At 36.9% G+C, this 21225-nt stretch overlaps 1 protein-coding gene across 1 annotated transcript in view; it reads right to left on the bottom strand.

Moving 5' to 3' along the window:
• Nucleotides 1–21225, bottom strand: part of LOC136875368 (dynein beta chain, ciliary) — a 782313-nt gene that overhangs the window by 77714 nt on the left and 683374 nt on the right. Inside the window, exons 46-47 of the mRNA XM_067148948.2 lie at nt 20361–20596; nt 15924–16356 (exon numbers count right to left, since the gene is read on the bottom strand). Of these exons, the coding sequence (XP_067005049.2) occupies nt 15924–16356; nt 20361–20596 (669 nt within the window). The remainder of the gene's footprint in view (nt 1–15923; nt 16357–20360; nt 20597–21225) is intronic.

Below are 21225 nucleotides of genomic sequence, written 5' to 3'. Positions count from 1 at the left end.
TTGGTTTCATTTTGAGGCCTTCTGTCCTTTGAATCATGTTCTTTGTATTTAAATATTCATTGTACAACCTACCCCGACCAGTTAAACTGCTATCCTGTCCTCGCCATGGCCATTACCATGCTCCCGTCTCCTGCTCAAACATACCAGTGGCTAATTAAAATTAAATAAAAACCTCCACGCCGCTGGCCCCTCAGCCTCACCACAAAGACTGTACCCTACTATCGTTATGGTCCAACAAAATTCTGCCGCCGAGATCTTAATGTTTCAGTGCCCCCGCAGCCGTGCGGCACCGTACCGCTACTGTAGTGGAGCACGGGCCCGATCTACTCCAGTGAGGTCAACCAGTGTACGGCGAGCTGGAGCCCTCCTCCCGGCCAAGGCTGATGTTGAGGCGCACCACCTGCAAACTGCCCGCAGTCTGTAAACAATCGTCGCGTGTGCGGCATGCTTCACCACTACTACCCCTCTCATAGTGCGGGAGAGCGGTATCTCAGGGTACTTGAGGGGTCCGAGCAGCCTCCTCTGGACACAAGCTGCTGCGGCTGGTCTAGCCGTCAAAATAATAGGCAACTAATGGACTTATCCAGCTACATGGACATTCCATATCCACCATTACTCCATTTTTGGATTCAACTGCAACATCTGGTGGACTTAGAAATTTTTTTTTTCCCTTTCAAGAATTAACAGTTTTTCTTTCTGAATTCAACTACTACAAGCATAAAGACATTTCATCAAAAGCTACTACATAGAATTTTGAAACTGGATCAAACCTATGTAAGAAAACTTCGGATACGGAAATATTTATGTCCTTTTTTGGGAATCCTTCTGCAGTTAATTTCTATATCAACATCAAAACTTGGACCTTGTTTTAAAACAAAATTTGGTGTTCTTCTGTGTCACCCCTTGGAAGGATTTTCTTTACTGTAAATTTTGGAGTGTTCTGAACTATGTTGATTTCGATTTGTTTTTGTTTTCTCTGTAGTAAGAAGTGTGAAGATTCTCTTCTAGATGGCACTACTTAAGAACTACAATTGTGCACCCTGGTGCGAAGTGAAGGAACTTTTTTGAAGAAATTTGCTATTCATAAGTTTGTTCTTTGTTAAATTTCTTTCAGTCATTGTTTGGGTTGGCAGTATAACCCTTCTCTTTCCGCCAGTTTTGAATTTGACCAATGAGGAATTTCTGTAATTAATTTTCCACCAATAAGGTGTTTCTTCTTCGTCTGGTGTATTAGTTTTAGCTATTACCCAATAAAATTTTGTGGGCGGGTTGTAATCATTCATGAAACGTCTCGAATTTTCCATGAGGGTATATAAACTGCTGATTTTCTGGCCTCCTGGCCACTTCAGTAACATCTCTCCTAGTGTGATTATGTAGCAGGGGGCGGGAAGCGCCTCTTTCTTCGGGCAGCAGTTCATCCTCAAGGTAGTGGCCGTTTAATAACTTTATTTTTTTGCTAGCTCAGCAGTTTAACCCTCGGGGCAGGTTCGAAACCTTTTTCATGTAACCTATCCTTAAAATGTAATAGACTCTTGGTAAATTTTGGCTTTTTAACTGTAAATTGGGATAAAGAGTGCTAAACCCTCTCGAGCTCCCACTCCTATTGTTTTGAGGTGACTTTGTTTTCACAACCGTTTCTTCCTTTCTTAATGTAATTAAGTCTTCTTATACAAGTCACCTCTTTAGTATGGGATTAGCCCTTGCATAAGCGGCCTAGGGCCGAATAGGTTTTAAAAATGTATTAGGAGTCCAAGTTACGCCTCCATTCAAATCAGAATTTTGGGCCATGTAATTGACCTGTTTCTTTACTTAATAGGCCTCAGTAGATTGGGTATTATTACCCCTGTTCTTGTGTGCCTGGAGGGCAGATTGAAGGTGGAGTTTGGTGTGGCCTTTGAATAGGCTTGATCTTTGAGAGCGGGTTTGCTCTTTCTTAAAAGTGGTTTTCTGTGTGCCTCGAGGAGGCTTTACTGGGTAATTGAGAGCAAGTGCTCCTCGGCATGATTGGGGTTTTCTGCCCCTTGTTGTACCTTGTATATAGGTAAAGTTGGGCTTATAGCTCAAGGATTGTGAGTCTGGGGCTCGAAGCCCAAATCCAGTAACAACTGTAATTGTACTTTCTTAATTTGTTGATCTGCTACTTGGTACCTGTTATATTCTGTTATTTATTTATCTTGAAAAGACAATATAACCTTTGTTAAAGTTTTAAATTAACTTTAATTTTGTAAGTTGAGACCTATTCCCCCCAGCACCTTCTTTCACCTCTGCTGTTCCACAGATACCTCGGAACAATAATAATAATAGTAATTTTAATTGGTTTGAAACATCCACTAGTTTTGAAAATAAAACCAAACCAAACCCCATGGCACTATAGCCCTTGAAGGGCCTTGGCCTACCAAGCGACCGCTGCTCAGCCCGAAGGCCTGCAGATTACGAGGTGTCGTGTCGTGTAGCACATGCCACAATACACTAATTCCATTGCTCACTTTTAAAAGTTAGTGATTTTTGTTTGTGTTTCCTCCTCTCCTCCACAGTATCCATCCAGCTCTTTTGAGGCTTTCCTTGTGGTTTCTTTCCTGTTGGTTTCCATCTGAATACTTCCTTTGGAAGTTGATCTTCTCCCATTCACACATGTGTCCATTCTATTCCAGCTTGTTTGCTTCTATCCAGTTCTGTAGGTTTGAAACTCCTATCCTCTTTCTAATCTCTTCATTTCTTATTCTATATTTTCTTGTCTTCCCAACATTACAATGAAGTAATTACCATCCAAGATACTCAGCACAGAGAAGAAAAGGCCAACTGGAATCTGTCTGATTGTTCTGATGCAGGAAAAAAGAACATTGGTTTTAGGTTATGAAGAGAGAGCATGCTGATGTGTGAGGTGTGTGATGTTGGTCTGTTCCAGAATCTTGCAAAAATTCCACTCCAGACAGGATTACTTGAACTAAAAGCTAGTAATGGCACTGTACTTGAATTTTTCTGATGCTATCGGTGCCTATGATAATTGTAACTAAGTAATATATTTTATCCTTTTCTATTTCTCATTTGTGTTATCAATTTTCCTATGCAAGCAATAATAAACATTTTTTTATTTTCAAAACTATTTTGAGAAGGCTCCTAATATTATATTTAAAAATAAAATATCTCATTATTTATTTATTTATCGTATGGCATATACACATCAGTAAATATAAGAATATAATACAAAATAAAGATCTGAGTACTACAACGAAAGGTCCATGTGGCTTATGTAACATTAATGGTTATGAATTTCATGTTTTTGGTCCGTATTGAACTGAGAATAATATATAAGTAATAATAATAACAACGTAAACGTTTCCACCTTTTCAATACTAAAATATATTCACAAAATTATAAATTACACGGTACTAGTTTCGACCCATCTAGGGGTCATCATCAGCCATATTGGAGCAAATATCACTTTTGGCGAAATCCTAAGAAAATGTTATTTTAAAGAATAACAAGAGAAATGAGATGTTATTATGGTAATAGTTAATAATACAAGGAATATACATACTAAGAGGTTTTTAACAAAGAATAAAGTATAAATGGGGTGTTGTAAAAATTATAATCATGGAAATCAGTAAGTTATTGTATTGAAATGACATATATAAAATTATATATGGCTTAGGAAGAAGGCTTAAGGTGGGGCTGAAGGGTGCGGGAGAAAGTGTAATTGTCTTGGAAAGGATAATCAATAAACACAATCATCGCCCAAAAACTACCTTCAAAAAAGAAATAACCAAACCTCTAACATTTTCCACCTTCACGTTCAACAATGATATCTACAAGTTAACCAACATCTTTAAGAAACAAGGCGTTAAAATAGCCTTCAAAACCAACAATAAGAACATGAACGTTTCATACAATACTTCACACATCAACAAGACCAGCAGTTTTTTAAAATCAGGAGTTTATAGGATCAAATGTACCACCTGTAAAAAAAACCTACATCGGGCAAACCGGGAGAAACTTCATTATCAGATGCCACGAGCACACTAACGCAATAAAATACAACAGGTTTTCAGCCATCGGCCAACACATGCAAGATTATAACCATAATTTCACCAATATTGAACAAGACATGGACATCCTCGTATTAGCAAAAAAGGGCCCTTTACTCAACATAATGGAAAATTACTACATACACCTAGACCAATACTTTAATGCCAGTCACAATCTCAATGAAATCTCTGAGAAACCCAACATACTCTTCGATCTATTTATCACTTTCCTCAGAAACAATAATGCAGCCAACCTAAACTCAATCCTAAATTTAATCAAAGGTACTTTTCCAAGACAATTACACTTTCTCCCGCACCCTTCAGCCCCACCTTAAGCCTTCTTCCTAAGCCATATATAGTTTTATATATGTCATTTCAATACAAGAACTTACTGATTTCCATGATTATAATTTTTACAACAACCCATTTATACTTTATTCTTTGTTAAAAACCTTTTAGTATGTATATTCCTTGTATTATTAACTATTACCATAATAACATCTCATTTCACTTGCTATTCTTTAAAATAACATTTTCTTAGGATTTCGCCAAAAGTGATCTTTGCTCCAATACGGCTGATGATGACCCCTAGATGGGTCGAAACTAGTACCGTGTAATTTATAATTTTGTGAATATATTTTAGTATTGAAAAGGTGGAAATGTTTATGTTGTTATTATTATTGCTTATGTAACATAGAGCTTCTGGCGTGGCGTTCAGGAAGTCATGGAAATTTCCACTGTAGGCTCTTGATGCATTCCATCACTATGTACTGAACAGATTGGATTTCAGCCCCACAGTACCATCTTGGGTATTGTATTTTCCCCCCCATTTGAAGAGGGTATCAGCACATCTACCATGACTTGTACGGATGCGATTCAGAGTGGACCAAACTAAGCATGGCTGATCGAATCCTGGAGGTTTTCTTGTCAAGCATGGTAAAGTTCTGCATTGTGGGGGGGCAACTTTCTAGCCACTGTTGTTTCCATGAGTTGCTCATGTTGAAGCCATCATTGTGTAAAGCTTTTGCTGTGAGAATGGCTGGGTGTTTGGATCTAAGCCTGTTTCGTTCGATGTTCAGAATGTCAGTAAGAACAGGCAGTCATAGGTCAACGATCTTCTGATATCCCCAAACAAGGACATTCTTTCTTCTATCTTGTGGAGGTGGTATATGACTCAAAACAGGCAATAAGTGGGGGTAGATAGTATTGTTCCAATAATGATGCACATTGTTTCATTTAATACAGCATTGAATCTTTTTGACTGAGCACTGTTGATCCATACTGGGGCACAGTATTCAGCTGCAGAGTAAACCAGGGCAAGTGCTGACACTCGTAATGTGTCTGCTGATGACCCTCATCTCAAGCTTATGCAAGATGTTATTTCTGCTTCTCCGTTTGGCAGCTGTTTTGATCAGATGTTCTCTATAAGACAGTGTTCTATCTAGTGTGAATCCAAGGTGAAATGAAATGGCGTATGCCTTTTAGTGCCGGGAGTGTCTGAAGACAAGTTCGGCTCGCCAGGTGCAGGTCTTTTGATTTGACACCAGTAGGTGACTTGCGCGTCGTGATGAGGATGAAATGATGATGAAGACAACACTTACACCCAGCCCCCGTGCCAGCGAAATTAACCAATGATGGTTAAAATTCCCAACCCTGCCGGGAATCGAACCCGGAACCCCTGTGACCAAAGGCCAACGTGCTAACCACTTAGCCATGGAGCCTGAATCCAAGGTATTTTGGATGCATGTTATGCCTGAGTATAGTTCCTTCAAAGTTGACATTCAGCTTTCGATTGGCTGATCTATTACACAAGTGGAAGCATGACACTTCTGTCTTCATAAGATTTGGCTTTAATCTTCACTGTTTGAAATAGTTACTCAGAATGTCTAAGTCAGAAGTTAGGACGTCTTCAGTTGTCTTGAAAGTTGCATGCTGTGTTGCTATAGCCCAATCATCAGCGTAACCATATTTTCTGGATTTTGTTGATGGCATGTCTGCTATATACAGATTGAAAAAGAGAGGTGTGAGCATTGAACCTTGTGGAAGACCACTGTGAAGTGTTTTGGTAACACTAGTATCTTTTCCCATGGTGACAGAGAAAGTTCTTCCATCTAGCATGTTGTCAATGAGGGTGATGGTTTTTCGACATTGAGCGACTTGAATCAATTTATAAAGCAATCCATGCCTCCAAACTGTGTCATAGGCTGAACTTAGACCCAGGAAGGCCATAGACATCTTCATTTTCAGCTGATATCCTGCTTTTATACAGGTTGTTAGAGATAGAACTCATTATAAAAAGGAAAGATGATTCATTTACATAAATAGAAGCGCACAGTAGTGATTTTCAAAATCTTTCAGTAAAAATTGGATTATAACCAAAAACCTCCAGTATTCTCATACCAAGCACAACTAAAATGAGCAGTGTGGAAAGTGCTAATAAATTTCCACAATGTCATCACTGTTATATTATTAGGCATAATATTAAACTGTAAGCATATCGCAGTTTGGCATTTAGCATTTGTTGTGCAGCCTTATTTCCTACCTTCCTATATTCTTCAAAATTTTGTGCAGTGGGGTCCAAATTTTTTGTCTGTAGACACAGTTTGTTTGTTTCCTTAGTTGTCTAATTTTGTTGTTCAACCATGGCAAGGATCCTTTGGATATTCTCACTCTCTATTTTGGGGGATGCTTGTCAAATAGTTTCATTACTTTGTTATTAAAGAAAGTGACTTTGTCATGTAGATTGTTGTAGTTCATTATACCAGGGTATTTTGTCTGAATCTTCAAAGAGTCTCCCTTTATTGTAAGATATGAATTTCATTATGATCTGTAATGACAAATGTTCACAATTATAAGAATTGAAGGAATGCCAAATTAATATTTGATGTGAGTTATATTTATATTAAATACATCATAAGACCAGTGTTAACCCTTTAAGTGTCATTCTCAGCCATTACAACTAAAACTGGCAATTTATATAGTAGGGATATAACACCTATATGCTTAAAATGAACACTAAAATTACAGACTGTATTGTAAATTTACAGATTTAAAAAGTGGTTTACTCAGTCTTAACTACTAGAATTTGATGATTCTAAAGTCTTCTTGTTAAGCTCATGTCAAGTGTGACATAACTATTTTAGCAATTGACAAATAATCAAAGATTGATCAGTCCTAAGATATTATTTATTGTATGACTTTAACATGTAGAACTACAGTATTGATTAAGATGGCAAAAAGTACTATATACAATATATACATAAATACAAATGACAAGAAACAATAACGTGTATATTTTCAAGTCCAGACTATCCAGCCACTGTATCGCAGAAGGTATGGCCTGAACAATGTCCACTGGATCACTTTCATAGGCCCGCAGTCTGCACTTGAATGTGATGTGTTTTATAGACTAGGAAGGAGCACCACAGTCAGGCTGGGAGGGGAACCCCATCTGAACAAGGACTCTTTGCAGATTCCAGTATTTGTGCCTATCCTATTTAGAGCAAACAATGTCCTCCTTGGGAGATAAAATCCTGGAAAAGTGTTGTTTTTGCTGAGCAGAGGCCAAAGCAGATGGTTGGTGTTGTTAGTCCACTCCCCTTTCCATTCACTGAATGTAGTAAATTAATTAGTTAGTTCCTGGGGATAAATAATTGGTAGATGTCTGGACTGCAGCCTGCTCCTCTGAATAGGAAGGTCCAGATTAGCCATGATCAGACAAGAGTGACTTTTCTCCACAGGTGAGGTGGCATGATGTGGCTGAAGCCAATAATTGGGAGTGGGTCTGATTACTCCGCTGATCTTCCGCATGGAATTGTTGAGTTGGGTGTCAATTAGCTCCACGTAAAGGCTGTTTAGCCATACTGGAGTGCAGTATTCAGCCACAGAGAAGACAAGGCTCATTGTAGAGATCCCTAGGGTTTCTGCAGACACATCCCATGATGTACCACAAAATTTGTCAAGGATGTTGTTGCGACTTTTTATTTTAGCTGCTGTGTTCTCAATGTGTTTTCTGAAAGAAAGGGTGTGATCCAGGGTTATTCCCAAATACTTGGGAAATTTGCTGTTCCTGAGGATTGATTTAGTTGAGCTTGGCTTAAATCTCCACTTTAAAGAAATAGCTTTCATGGAGGGTCAGATCATCTCCAAGCATTTTTTTGGTTTCACTGATGCTGCTATTCCTTGTAGCAAGAGCTATAACATCTGCATAGCAGAACTTCTTTGAATGAGTTTCCAGTAGATCTTATATGTATAGTTTGAAGAGGAGAGGAGCCAGTACTGATCCTTGTGGAAGGCCATTGTTCAGTTTCCTTTGTTCGCTTATTTGAGTTCCCATGATCACTTGGAAGGGTCTGTCACTGAGCATGTTCATGATGAGCTTGACAGTGCTTTTGCAAGAAATCACTCGGTGTAGTTTGTATATTAACCCTTCTTCCAAACTGTATCGTAAGCAGCTGAGAGGTCTAAAAATACAACAGAAGTCTTCAGATTCAATTGGAAACCAACCTCTATAATATGAAGTAAGGGCAAGAATTTGCTCACAGCTGCTGCATTTTGGTCTGTAGCCCAGTTGTTCAACAGGAATGTGTTGAGTGATGATATGACAGATTCTGTTGTAAAGCAGACTTCTAGGAGATTGTAACAGCAGCTCAGTAAAGCTATTGGTCTATAATTTTGGGGTTGATCTTTTGGTTTTCCAGGTTTCAAAATAGCAATAATCTTACTTTTCTCAAATTCCTCAGTCCTATGATAGAAACACAGATACATACACCAAAAAAAAATTAAAAATGGAATCTATGAACTATTATGTTGATATCCAGAGATAAAGTATGATCTTCACATTCTTAGGTGATGAAAGTCTATTGTAGTTGGAAACAGTAGTTATCTTATAAAGCTTGTGTCAAGTGCGACCTCTGGCTTGGCCTTAAGTGGATGTTCACTTGATTGATGCGAGTAAGATGGTGACATTTTATAAATTTGTATATTTATAACACATCCCATAGTTTTCAAGGGTTCATTTTAAGCATATAGGTGTTATTTCCCTACTATATAAATTGTCAATTTTAGTTGTAATGGCTGAAGATGACTCTTAAAGGGTCAAAACCGGTCCCGTGATATATTTAATGTAAATATAACGCACATTAAATATTAATTTGTACTGAATAGGTGGACCTTCCTTCAATTCTTATAATCGAGTCTCCCTTTATTTATATTCTTCAGTGGTCTATAAGTAATACATTTTTCCAAAGGTTTCAGTGGACAGAGGTTGTATGTGATGTATATGTATCATGTGCAGAGATACCAGGTACAGTAGTTTGACCAACATTGAGAACTCTGTCTGAGTTGCTGGTAACTACAAAATCTAATAATATACGCAAATGAGATATGTGGCAAGTTGGAGAGAGAGGCAAAATGTCCATTTTATGGTCTTGAAACAATTTTTGAGTCACATGGTTTTGGAATAAGTTGCATCAATGAAGTCCATATTAAAGTCTTCCATAACTATCGTGTGCAAGTAGTCTGGCAGTAGTCTACTTAAGACACCTTCAAAATCTAATTGGTCTATATTTGGAGGTTTGTGAAGTACTCCTGCAAGGGCTTTACTCCCATTCACTGTTCTTTCAACAAGCATGTATTCACGTTTCCTCTCGTGCCTGCCTGGTGAATGACCTAACTATTTGGGTTTGAGGGTGGTTAGGCAATAGCCACATATCCTTCCATCACGCTTATGAGTGCAATCATTTTGAATCTGCTTAGGTGGGTCAGAAGGCCAGCATCTCAACCATCTGAGCCACTCAGCCCAGCAATCATCATGATTTTGTATTATTAAACATATTATTGTAATAATAAATTATTAGTTTACATAGTGGCAAGCCCTTGGTGTTATACTTTTTTGATAAACTGTTCACAAATTCCAAACCCTCAAATACATCAGCCTTGTGTTCGTAGATTTACTGGCATTTAAAGAACTCCTGTGGGCCCCTCGGCATCTCCAAAAACCATAAAAGTAGTTAGTGGGTCGTAAAAACAAATAACATTATTATCATAAGTGATTAGGGTAATATTGAAACAGTATACATTTGGAAAAATGATGAAACTGGTACAAAGGAAAAACCATTCAACACTGTTCAAAATTATAGTCTATATATATAAAATAACTTGTCCTGACTGACTGACTGACTGACTGACTGACTGACTGACTGACTGACTGACTGACTGACTGATTCATCATCGCCGAGCCAAAACTACTGGACATAAAGAAATGAAATTTTGGGCATAGATTCATATTAAGATGTAGGTGCTCGCTAAGAGAGGATTTTTGGATATTCCTTCGCTAAGGGGGTGAAAAGGGGGGTGAAATTTTAAAATGAGTGTATCTATATCTCAAAACTTTAAACGTTTACAGATGTAAAAATTGGTATTTAGAATCTTCTTTAAAAATAAGGAAACACGTATTTTTTTGTTTTCAGAAAATCCCAATAGGAGGGGTGAAAAAGGGTGAAAATGGGGAAAAATGGGTTGAATGCCTTTAATCAGGATACCGGTACTTATATCTCAGAAACTGAAGATATTACAGACCTGAAAATTGGTACTTTTGATCACTTTTAAAAATAAAGAAACACGCATTTTTTTGTTTTTGGAAAATCCAATTAATGGGAGGGTGAAAAGGGGGTGAATTTTAAAAATGAGTGAATCTATATCTCCAAACTTTTAAAGTTTGCAGATGTAAAAACTGGTATTCAGAATCTTCATTAAAAATAAAGAAACACGTATTTTTTGGTTTTCGGAAAATCACAATAGGAATCGTGAAAAGTGGTGAAAAAGGGGTTGAATGCCTTTAATGAGGCTACTTACATCTCAGAACCTGAAGATATTACAGACCTGAAAATTGGTGTTTGGGATCTCTTTTAAAAATAAAGAAACACGTGTTTTTTTCATTTTTGGAAAATCCAATTAATGGGGGGTGAAAAGGGGGTGATTTTTTAAAATGAGTGTATCTATATCTCAAAACTTTTAAAGTGTATGAATGTAAAAATTGGTATTTAGAATCTCCTTTAAAAATAAAGAAACACGTATTCTTTTGTTTTCGGAAAATCCCAACAGGAAGGGTGTAAAAGGGTGAATAATGGGTTGAATGGCTTTAATAAGGCTACTTATATTTCAGAACCTGAAGATATTACAGACCTGAAAATTGGTATTTTGTATCTACTTTAAAAGTAAAGAAACACGTATTTTTTCGTTTTTGTAAAATCCAAATATTGGGGGGTGAAAAGGGGGGTGAATTTTTTAAAATGAGTGTGTCTACATCTTAAAACTTTAAAATTTACAGATGTAAAAATTGGTAGTTAGAATCTCCTCTAAAAATAAAGGAACACATATTTTTTTGTTTCCTGTAAATCCTAATAGGAGGGGTATAAAAGGGTGAAAAATGGGTTGAATGCCTTTAATGAGGATACTTATATTTCAGAACCTGAAGATATTACAGAACTGAAAATTTGTATATGGGACCTCCTTTAAAAATAAAGAAACACATATTTTTTAGTTTTTGGAAAATCCAGTTAATGGCTGTTAAACAGGAGTGACAAATTGGGGTGAATTTTTTGAAAGACTATGTTGTTGTTTGAGTCACCAGTCCATAGACTGGTTTGATGCAGCTCTCCATGCCACTCTATCCTGCGCTAACCTTTTCATTTCTACGTAACTATTGCATCCTACATCTGCTCTAATCTGCTTGTCATATTCATACCTTGGTCTACCCCTACCGTTCTTACCACCTACACTTCCTTCAAAAACCAACTGAACAAGTCCTGGGTGTCTTAAGATGTGTCCTATCATTCTATCTCTTCTTTTCGTCAAATTTAGCCAAATCGATCTCCTCTCACCAATTCGATTCAGTATCTCTTCATTCCTGATTCGATCTATCCATCTCACCTTCAGCATTCTTCTGTAACACCACATTTCAAAAGCTTCTATTCTCTTTCTTTCTGAGCTAGTTATCGTCCATGTTTCACTTCCATACAATGACACACTCCACACGAAAGTCTTCAAAAACATCTTTCTAATTCCGATATCAATGTTTGAAGTGAGCAAATTTCTCTTCTTAAGAAAGCTCTTCCTTGCTTGTGCTAGTCTGCATTTTATGTCCTCCTTACTTCTGCCATCGTTAGTTATTTTACTACCCAAGTAACAATATTCATCTACTTCCTTTAAGGCTTCATTTCCTAATCTAATATTTCCTACATCACCTGCCTTCGTTCAACTTCACTCCATAATTTTTGTTTTGGACTTATTTATTTTCATCTTGTACTCCTTACCCAAGACTTCATCCATACCATTCAGCAACTTCTTGAGATCTTCTGCAGTCTCAGATAAAATAACAATATCATCGGCAAATCTCAAGGTTTTGATTTCCTCTCCTTGGACTGTGATTCCATTTCCAAATTTCTCTTTGATTTCCTTTACTGCCTGTTCTATGTAAACATTGAAAAGGAGAGGGGACAAACTGCAGCCTTGCCTCACTCCTTTCTGGATTGCTGCTTCTTTTTCAGCACCCTCGATTCTTATCACTGCAGACTGATTTTTATACAGATTGTAGATAATTTTTCGTTCTCGGTATCTGATCCCTATCATCTTCAGAATCATAAATAGCTTGGTCCAAACAACATTATCGAATGCCTTTTCTAGATCTACGAATGCCATGTACGTGGGCTTGTCCTTCTTGATTCGATCCTCTAAGATCAGACGTAAAGTCAGTATTGCTTCACGTGTGCCTACATTTCTTCTGAAGCCAAATTGATCTTCTCCCAACTCAGCTTCTACTTGTTTTTCCATTCTTCTGTAAATAATACGTGTTAAAATTTTGCAGGCATGAGATACTAAACTAATGGTGCGGTAGTGAAAGACTATATCTACAGAATATCTTGGAAACGTAAAATGTTACACACGTAAAAAGTGGGTGTTTGGAATCTCCTGTAAATGTAAGGAAATACCACTTGGGTAGTGGGGGGTGGGTAAAAGTGACTGAAAATGGTGTTGAATTCTTTTAATTAGGCTACTGATATCTCAAAAAAGAAGATATTACAGACGTGAAATTTGATATTTGCAATCTGCTTTAAAAGTAAAGAAAGACGCATTCTCGGAAAATCCAATGAAAGGGGGGGGGGGGGGTGAAAGAATTGAAAATTTAATTGACTTAATTGTATGAGAATGCATACATCTAATAAAAACTAAAGTTGTTACAGACGTGAAAATTCGTATTTTGATTTCCTTTAAAAACAAAGAAAAACGCGTTTTGGAGGGTGGGAGTGTAAAGGAGTTGAATTCCTTTCATGAGGACACATAAATCAAAAACTGAAGAAGTTAGAGTCATTATAATTGGTATTTAGAAGATCTTTTACTATTAAAGAAACAAGTATTTTTTGCGGGAAAATTCACTTGGGGGGGGGGGGGAGTAGTGTGAAATGAAGTGAAAAAAGTAAATTATTTTTATGGGGATACTTATATCTCAAAACTGAAGGCAATAGACGTGAACATTGGTGTTTGGAATCACCTTTAAACATAAAGAAACAAGCCTTCTTTTAATTTGGGAGGGGGGGGGGGGGTGGTGGTGGTAAATAAACTTAACGGCGGTGGGGTGTAGAAGGAGGTAAGACCTATTGATTTTACTGTTCTTAATTTTCTTATAAGTATCCTCTGTTGCTCAGGCGGCAGCGCGCCGGCCTCTCACAGCTGGGTTCCGTGGTTCAAATCCCGGTCACTCCATGTGACATTCGTGCTGGATAAAACGGAGGCGGGACAGGTTTTTCTCCGGATACTCCGGTTTTCCCTGTCATCAGCCATTCCAGCAACACATAATAATAATAATAATAATAATAATAATAATAATAATAATAATAATAATAATAATAATAATAAGAATAATAATAATAATGTTCCAGACCGTCGTCAAATGTGCGGACTGTGCTGGAAACGGCTCCTGGACGGGTAATGACTAAGAATGCAGTCCGGCCGCGGGTTCAGTGCCGCCAAAGCACCCAATATGACACCACGCCGGATCTTCTGAAGGATTTTATACATATTAAAATGATTATAGGAAAAGATGGCAAAGATTTACGGACCCAACTGACCGGGAGGAATACCTGAGCCTAGCCCGGGAAGTACGAAATCGATTCCTGGAAAGGAAGATTGAAAAATGGGAGGAAACGTGCCGTAATCTAATATAAAACGAGTCAGATCGGGAATTTTGGTGGATTCTCGCAGAAAACAAGTCAGATCGCGAATTTCGGCGGATTATATATCTAAAACAATAAGCATTCAATTATAAATTTCAGTATAATACCGTAGCGAAGCACGGGTATCTTGCTAGTTTTAAAATATATGAAAACGTTTTAATAACAGGTTTGTATAATCATTTTTGTTTATTAATTTATAAAATGTAAGAAATGTTTATTTTCAATAAAAGTGGAAATAAATTATCTTTACAATATTATTCCTTTATAGAACAGCAATAATAAATTATTAGATTTTGACAAACATTGCATCCCCGAAAATATGGCAGCCTGGACCTATTTATAAATCCAGCACTGCCTCAGCCCGGAATTAAAATCATTGGATTGGTTGAAAATCATGCCAAGGGCCTTCAAGTAAGAAGCAGGCATGCTATCTCCACAACATTATGCTTGCACTCAGTTATAAGCAGTGGTGAAGTGTGCATTTTGAGTAAGGACGGACATTATATATTTTCTTTTGCTACTAATAATACCTTTTGACAAACAAGCCAACTATTTCATGCAAACTTAAAAAATGCTCTTGTGTATTCTAAATAGCTTCAATTCACCCAAATATTTTAATTCAACACATTGATTCTTATATTCTGCACTCCTTAGAGCTTGGGTCACTTGCCAACTTGGAAATCAGTTCTCAATGGCCAAAGATGGTAAACAGGACATTATTTCATTAGTCATGAAATTTCTCAGAAATGTCTTCACTCATTTTAAAGGACTCATGTTGAGTTTACTAGATGTAGTTGTTGCAAGTGAGCTTAAAACAAGGTATATGAACTCCTAAGTTGTCATTATATTGCTTAAAGATCATTGCAGAAAATGAATTTTACAAGTTCATATGGTGGCTTACATTTTTAAAATCAGAATAAAGAATGAATAGCCTATTCTTTAGCTGGTCTCCCTCAAAGAAAGGGTACATTTACATCAAATTCATCAGCAAGTTCTGAGGAAAGACAGATGCCAAAAAGAACACAAACATACCAGTAAATTTTGTTTCTTTTGATGCTCCCTGTCAACCAGTTATATATTTTGCATACCATTGAGATGTGAATTTTCTTAATCTTGCTGACTTAATTAGCTTAGGAGTATATCTCTTTTATTCTCAGTCCACATTTCTCTTCATATGTTGATTTGGAAAACCCCTGAATTAATAAACTGTCAATAAGGCCATGTGTGTTTAAATTTAAGTCTGTGCTGCTGCACTGTCGTTGAGTGGTTAATGAAAATGTCTCCCCAACAACTGACCAGCTACCAGCATAATGTGGTCGCCAAGGCCAGTTAGATGCACAGTTACTGCAGTCATTGGGTTCAAAGCGTTGGTGGCTGCTTCTTTGAGCTGAAGAGATGTATAAATATATGCAAATAAATCAATGCTATAGAATTTAAGTGGAATTTCAAATTTGCAAACCATATTATTCACCCAATTTCTAGGATAGACACTGTCTCAGTGTCTCATAGCATGCTTCACCACTGGTTATAAGTAAGGTACTAGAGAAAAATAGCGTGAGTAAATTATTATTTACGTTGACCATGAAACCTATTACAAACAACTAAAAACTTGCAACTCAAAGCTTACATTTTCGAGGGTAAGGCAAAGAAGAAAGTGAATACTAACCTGTATCAGTTTGTCTGCAGCATCATTCTTCTCCTTGAGTTCTACCTCCTGGACAGCCAGTATCTCCTTGAGCCCATCCACCTGCTGTTCTGTACTTGCCAGCCTCTCAAGCCCATTCTCTAAGCGTATAATGCGGTTCTCCAGGTCACGGGTGTTGTCGTAAAGTAACTTTGAATAAAGACTTATCTGCTCCAGGAAGGACTTGGGTGTTGTGTAATTATAACGGCGCTCATTCAATAAGTATGATTGTGACATCTCGTTCACTGATGTGTGTACAAAGGCCATGAAGAGAGATACTGACTTTCTGATTTCCTCTGGCAACACCTCAATCTCTTCTAGGAACCGAGAAGACACTGACTCCAAAGCATCCTGAGGCCATTCATGAAACCAGTCAATTGCTGTGCAGTTGATAATGGCAGGAAATTTGCGCGACCTTGAAAAAAAATTAGGTACTCGAGTTAGATGGAAATAATTCAATGAAATAAAATGTAAAGGGTAAAAGTCAAGAACAACTATCTTAAATTAATTCCATATGTAGTACCACAAAAGTGATGATGTATGCATATGGATTTGACCTGGAAATCAGGGACAATTTTCTACTCCATATCCATAAGACAGAAAGAATAAAATTTCTGACAATGACAACAGTCAAGCCAAAAAGAGCCTGTCTCTTAATATATATAAATAAAATTATATAATTTTGTGTACACACTTCAAATGTTGGCCTTATACTTAATATTTATCTTGGATCAGGTACCGTATACAGAAGTCAAAAATAGGTTCAATTCAATTTTTATCTGTTTGAACATCATGGGAAGATAGAATGTATTGAACATCGGTATTTTTAGGGATATCTGGAGACTGCTCTGTGCTATATATTATTTGATTAATACACAGTGGCAGAGCAATATTAAAGGGATCCAAATAGGAAATGTCAAATTTTAATATTAGCTAAATCAAAAACTGTACATTATAAAAGTTGCGTATAATATCATTTCCAATCTTTTATGTTTTATGCACTTTTACCTTACAAATAATAATTACAACAGTCACAAAGATATTCATAATTATTCCATTTTTCACAAACTCTCAAATATATCTAGAAGTGTAAGTTCTATCTAAAACATGTAAACAACAATTATAGAAAATATATTTTCTATCTCTTATTTCTGATATACTTTTACTGCACAGGCTATAACAATGGAGATATTCAGGAATTTATGTTTTTATTACCAACATCAATAACGAATGGAAATATTGTTCAGCCATAATAATGAACTAGCTGATGATCACTTGAAGAATGAGGGTGGAAAAAGAATCATAAAGAAAGGGATTGGAAGCCTAGCCTTTGAGTGCTCTAATATCTCTGAGCCAAAAGAGAACAAAATGTAATGGCTTACGCCCCTAGTCCCTAAAATGTATCAACAATAATATTGCTGCACTGACTGACTATTGTTGTTAGTTGAGTGTGCTTTTTTCTCCTCATTCTGCCAGATGGCATTACTGCTGTAATTATGCAAAAAGTACCCCATCAACAATGTGTATGACAGCTAGTCTCTAATAAGAATTCAGTTATGTATGAGGTGTAATTGAGCACATGAAGTGTTCATGTATTATCTAGCTGTTTGTTTATAGCTGCAAGTAAAATGCAATAAAAAACAAACAAGAAAAGTTGTTTCCAAGGAGTCCCTCGCCTGTCAAATGGGAGTGGGACTCCGTTACTCCCATAGGTCTGAGGCTTGCTTAAAATGTTCTGAGCTCGTATGTAAGAACGGAGGAACTTCATTTCTGTTGCCTGAAGATGACTCTTTGTTAGTACAGTAAGTGTTGCTGCTTCTAGGCCATACATCAGTATAGGTACTAGATATATTTTGTACAAGTTGATCTTGGAAACTAACGGAAATGTTTCATCCCAAAGTATTTGACATACAGCGTGATAGAATTTGGAAGCTTTCTGTATTCTGTTGCTAATTTCTTGATGTATGGTATTGTCTGATGACAGAACACTACCTAAATACTGAAAGTTGTCTACAATATCCATTTCGTCTCCAATTCTTAGACGAACAGTTGGAGAGTTTCTATTTATCACCAAGCCAACTGTCTTCGTTTTAATGAATTTGAGACCTAAAGTTGTAAAAGCTTCATGCCAGAGATCTAGTCTAGTTTGTACTTCTGCTTCTGTCTCACCTCATACCATTACATCATCAGCAAAAACGAGAACATTCGTTGTTGGATCGTTTCTTTTAACCGCTTTTAAAACTTCATAATGGTATATTAAGAAAATTATTATTATATACAATTTCAATAATGTTGAATGAGGATCACTTCCTAAATAAATAAATACATAAATAAATAAATAAATAAATAAATGGTGAATTATGATATAATAGTTCTTTAAATTTTGGGATAAACAAAAGAAAGTGTTATAACTTATTGGTTTTTTTCTTTGATATTTGTAAATAAGTTAAGACTTTAATAATCACTGATGAAAGGAATGTATTATGTTCCCAAAATATGTTTGAATAAATGATTTTCAATCATAAAAGTATACTGACAAGAAGGACCAACAAAAATATACTCGTTTAAATTGTTTTTAATAGCTTTAGACAAGCCAATACAGGAACAAATACAAACATCTATTATGGTTAAGTTTATCAACAGTGGAGAGGGGAATAGCGCTCTGTTGTCTTCAGTGACGAGAATAGGTTCGGTCGGCATGCAAGTGATGGATGTACATGTGTGTGGTGTAGCCCTGATGAGCAGCCTATTACAGAGTCCATTCGCCTACGGCACCCAGGTCCCACACCGGGCTTAATGGTGTGAGGGGCCATCAGTTACAACTCCCTGTCACAGTTGGTGTTTCTACAGGTTAATGTAACCAGTGTCTGCTACATTGCACAAGTTGTTGTCCCCGTGCTACTGCCATTTCTTCGAGAGGAAGGTGATGTGCTTTTTCAGCAGGACAATGCATGCCCGCAATGTGCTCTACATGGTGTACAACAATTGCCCTGGCCAGCAAGATCAGCAGTTCTCTTGCCAATTGAACACATATGGGATATGATGAAGCGGGAACTTGCACGTTCTCCAGAGCCTGTAAGGACCATTGCCGTATTGCATCAAAAAGTGCAGGATGCCATTCGGCACCTTTATGATAGTTTGCATGTGCAAATACATGCCTGGATTGCTGCCAGAGGGGGGTACGCTGTGTATTGATGTGACTATTTGGACATCCTTTACTGTGGCATGTGTATTTCATTTGGTCTGAATTTATAATCATATACTCCTGCAATGATGTTGCATGGTTTTCTTTCCAGCAGTGTATACAAAGAAATGCAATCACTACATTAAAGTTGGGTGGTAGTGTGTACTGCCCTTGTTGCAATCGTTATGTAGTTCTTGGTAAATGAAATGTTTTACATAGTTAGTTACAAATATTGATTTGGAATAAAAATTATTACTTGAATGAACCACATACTTTTTTAATTATGGGCTATGTTACTTTGTTATGAACTTCACTAACACAGTGATGATCAGGAACTGATAACAATGTGTTCGTTTCTTGAAAAATTTAACAATGATCAACACTAATTTTCAAAATCATTAAAACTTTATAACGATGCATTCAGTTACACTGGTTGTTCACTTGAAACATAGAGAGAGCTGTCAAAACTACACATAACTGATGGGATAACCAGGAGGTGGCAGCACTGCATGGTTTGGTGTTTGTAGTAACAATTCAGAATGTGGTCAGTCTGAGATACATGTCTGCTAAGTAGAGAAAAAAGTTGAAGCAACATTTGTGTTTAAAAGTTATGATCAAATGAATATAACATAACATGATTCAATTCTTGAGCAAAGAAGGTGCTTTGACCAGGAAAACTGTTACAAAATGTACTTGTGCTCCATGGCAATCCATGTCAACATACTGCCAATGTAACAGTGGACAGTCAATGTTGTTCTTACTGAGATCTTATTGACCACCCACCTTACAGCCAAGAGCATTCTCCTTGTAAATGTAACATCATTGTTCTGGTGAAGAAAGCACCTCTGATCGCATAGTTTCTGATGCTGTGAAAGAGTGGTTTAACCAGCAATCAGCATCCTTCATTGTGAAGGTATAAATCAACTTGATTATCTGTAGACTCTCTCAACTATCATCAGCATGCTGTTGTTCTAATATAGTGTATGCTGTCAAATATATATATATAGTGAAACATTTTAGATGCCAGAGTATTTTTCAGTTGAACAGCTCTTATATTTCAGAATTAACTGAAGCCCTTTCTACATTTTAACTGTAACAAATAGAAAGTAAAAACCTATTCCAGATCAATTCAGAAGACATAATCATTATATGTTAGTGGCTGATCCTTCCTCATCATTTCTTTGTTATTCTTTCCATCTTTCTTTAATAGTTCAATCTAAAATGTTGAATATTACCTCACTCTTAGGGTTGAGCCAACAGGAGAGAAGCAGAGAACCACCTTCAGCTGACGTCTCACTCTCTCAATGAAAAACTTCCAACAGTTCTCCTTAGTATCCTGCTGTCCTGCTTGTTTCACCTCATTGCGTAGAGCATTCACTATATTTTCCACTTCATCATCAGCGAACAATTCTGGGATTTCCCCAGATGCTAGCATATCATTGATGAGCACCAGAAAGCGTTCGTCAGCCACCTACATAAAAATACTCACTGTATTGTAACATCCAAATAAGTACAAACTTGGAAGGAAACACATGCAACAAATGTATATGTACAGGAAATATAAAGAAGCAAGAAGACAGAGCTCACACAATGGAAAGGGAAACACAGTAAATTCAGAATTTCCAACAGCAGTTTTAATTTATTGAGGGCAGAGAGAAAGAGAGAGAGAGAACTTTGGTGTCTATTGCTGAATAGATAATGCAGAGAAGAGGGGAGCAGAAGAGAGAAGAGAATGGAAGGAAGTGATTATGTAATGTTAAGGCTGTGCTTCTCTCTAACTCAATACCACCAGTATTTGAGAGTCTCTAAGGGACACATGCAACAACACTAAAACATTTACCAAATATGATTTGGTAGAAATGGATTTGATTGGGTATTGGGAAATTCTAGTTATGTTTAATGAGTAATGTGGTGACTATGTATTCATTTGGCTAAACTGTTGGTGGTTAGGCCAATGTATAAGGCTAAGCAGATACTGTATTGAAGGTAGCAAACAGTATTGAATGAGATGAATCATAGTGACATAATATGGGGTAAGGCTTGATGGTGTTGCTGGTGAAAGTTACAATGGATAGATACAGATGTCGTAGGCAAAAGGAC

The sequence above is a fragment of the Anabrus simplex genome, chromosome 1 (assembly GCF_040414725.1).
Source record: "Anabrus simplex isolate iqAnaSimp1 chromosome 1, ASM4041472v1, whole genome shotgun sequence".
Classification (NCBI taxonomy): Eukaryota; Metazoa; Arthropoda; class Insecta; order Orthoptera; family Tettigoniidae; genus Anabrus; species Anabrus simplex.
This window is presented reverse-complemented; position numbering and strand designations above follow the sequence as displayed.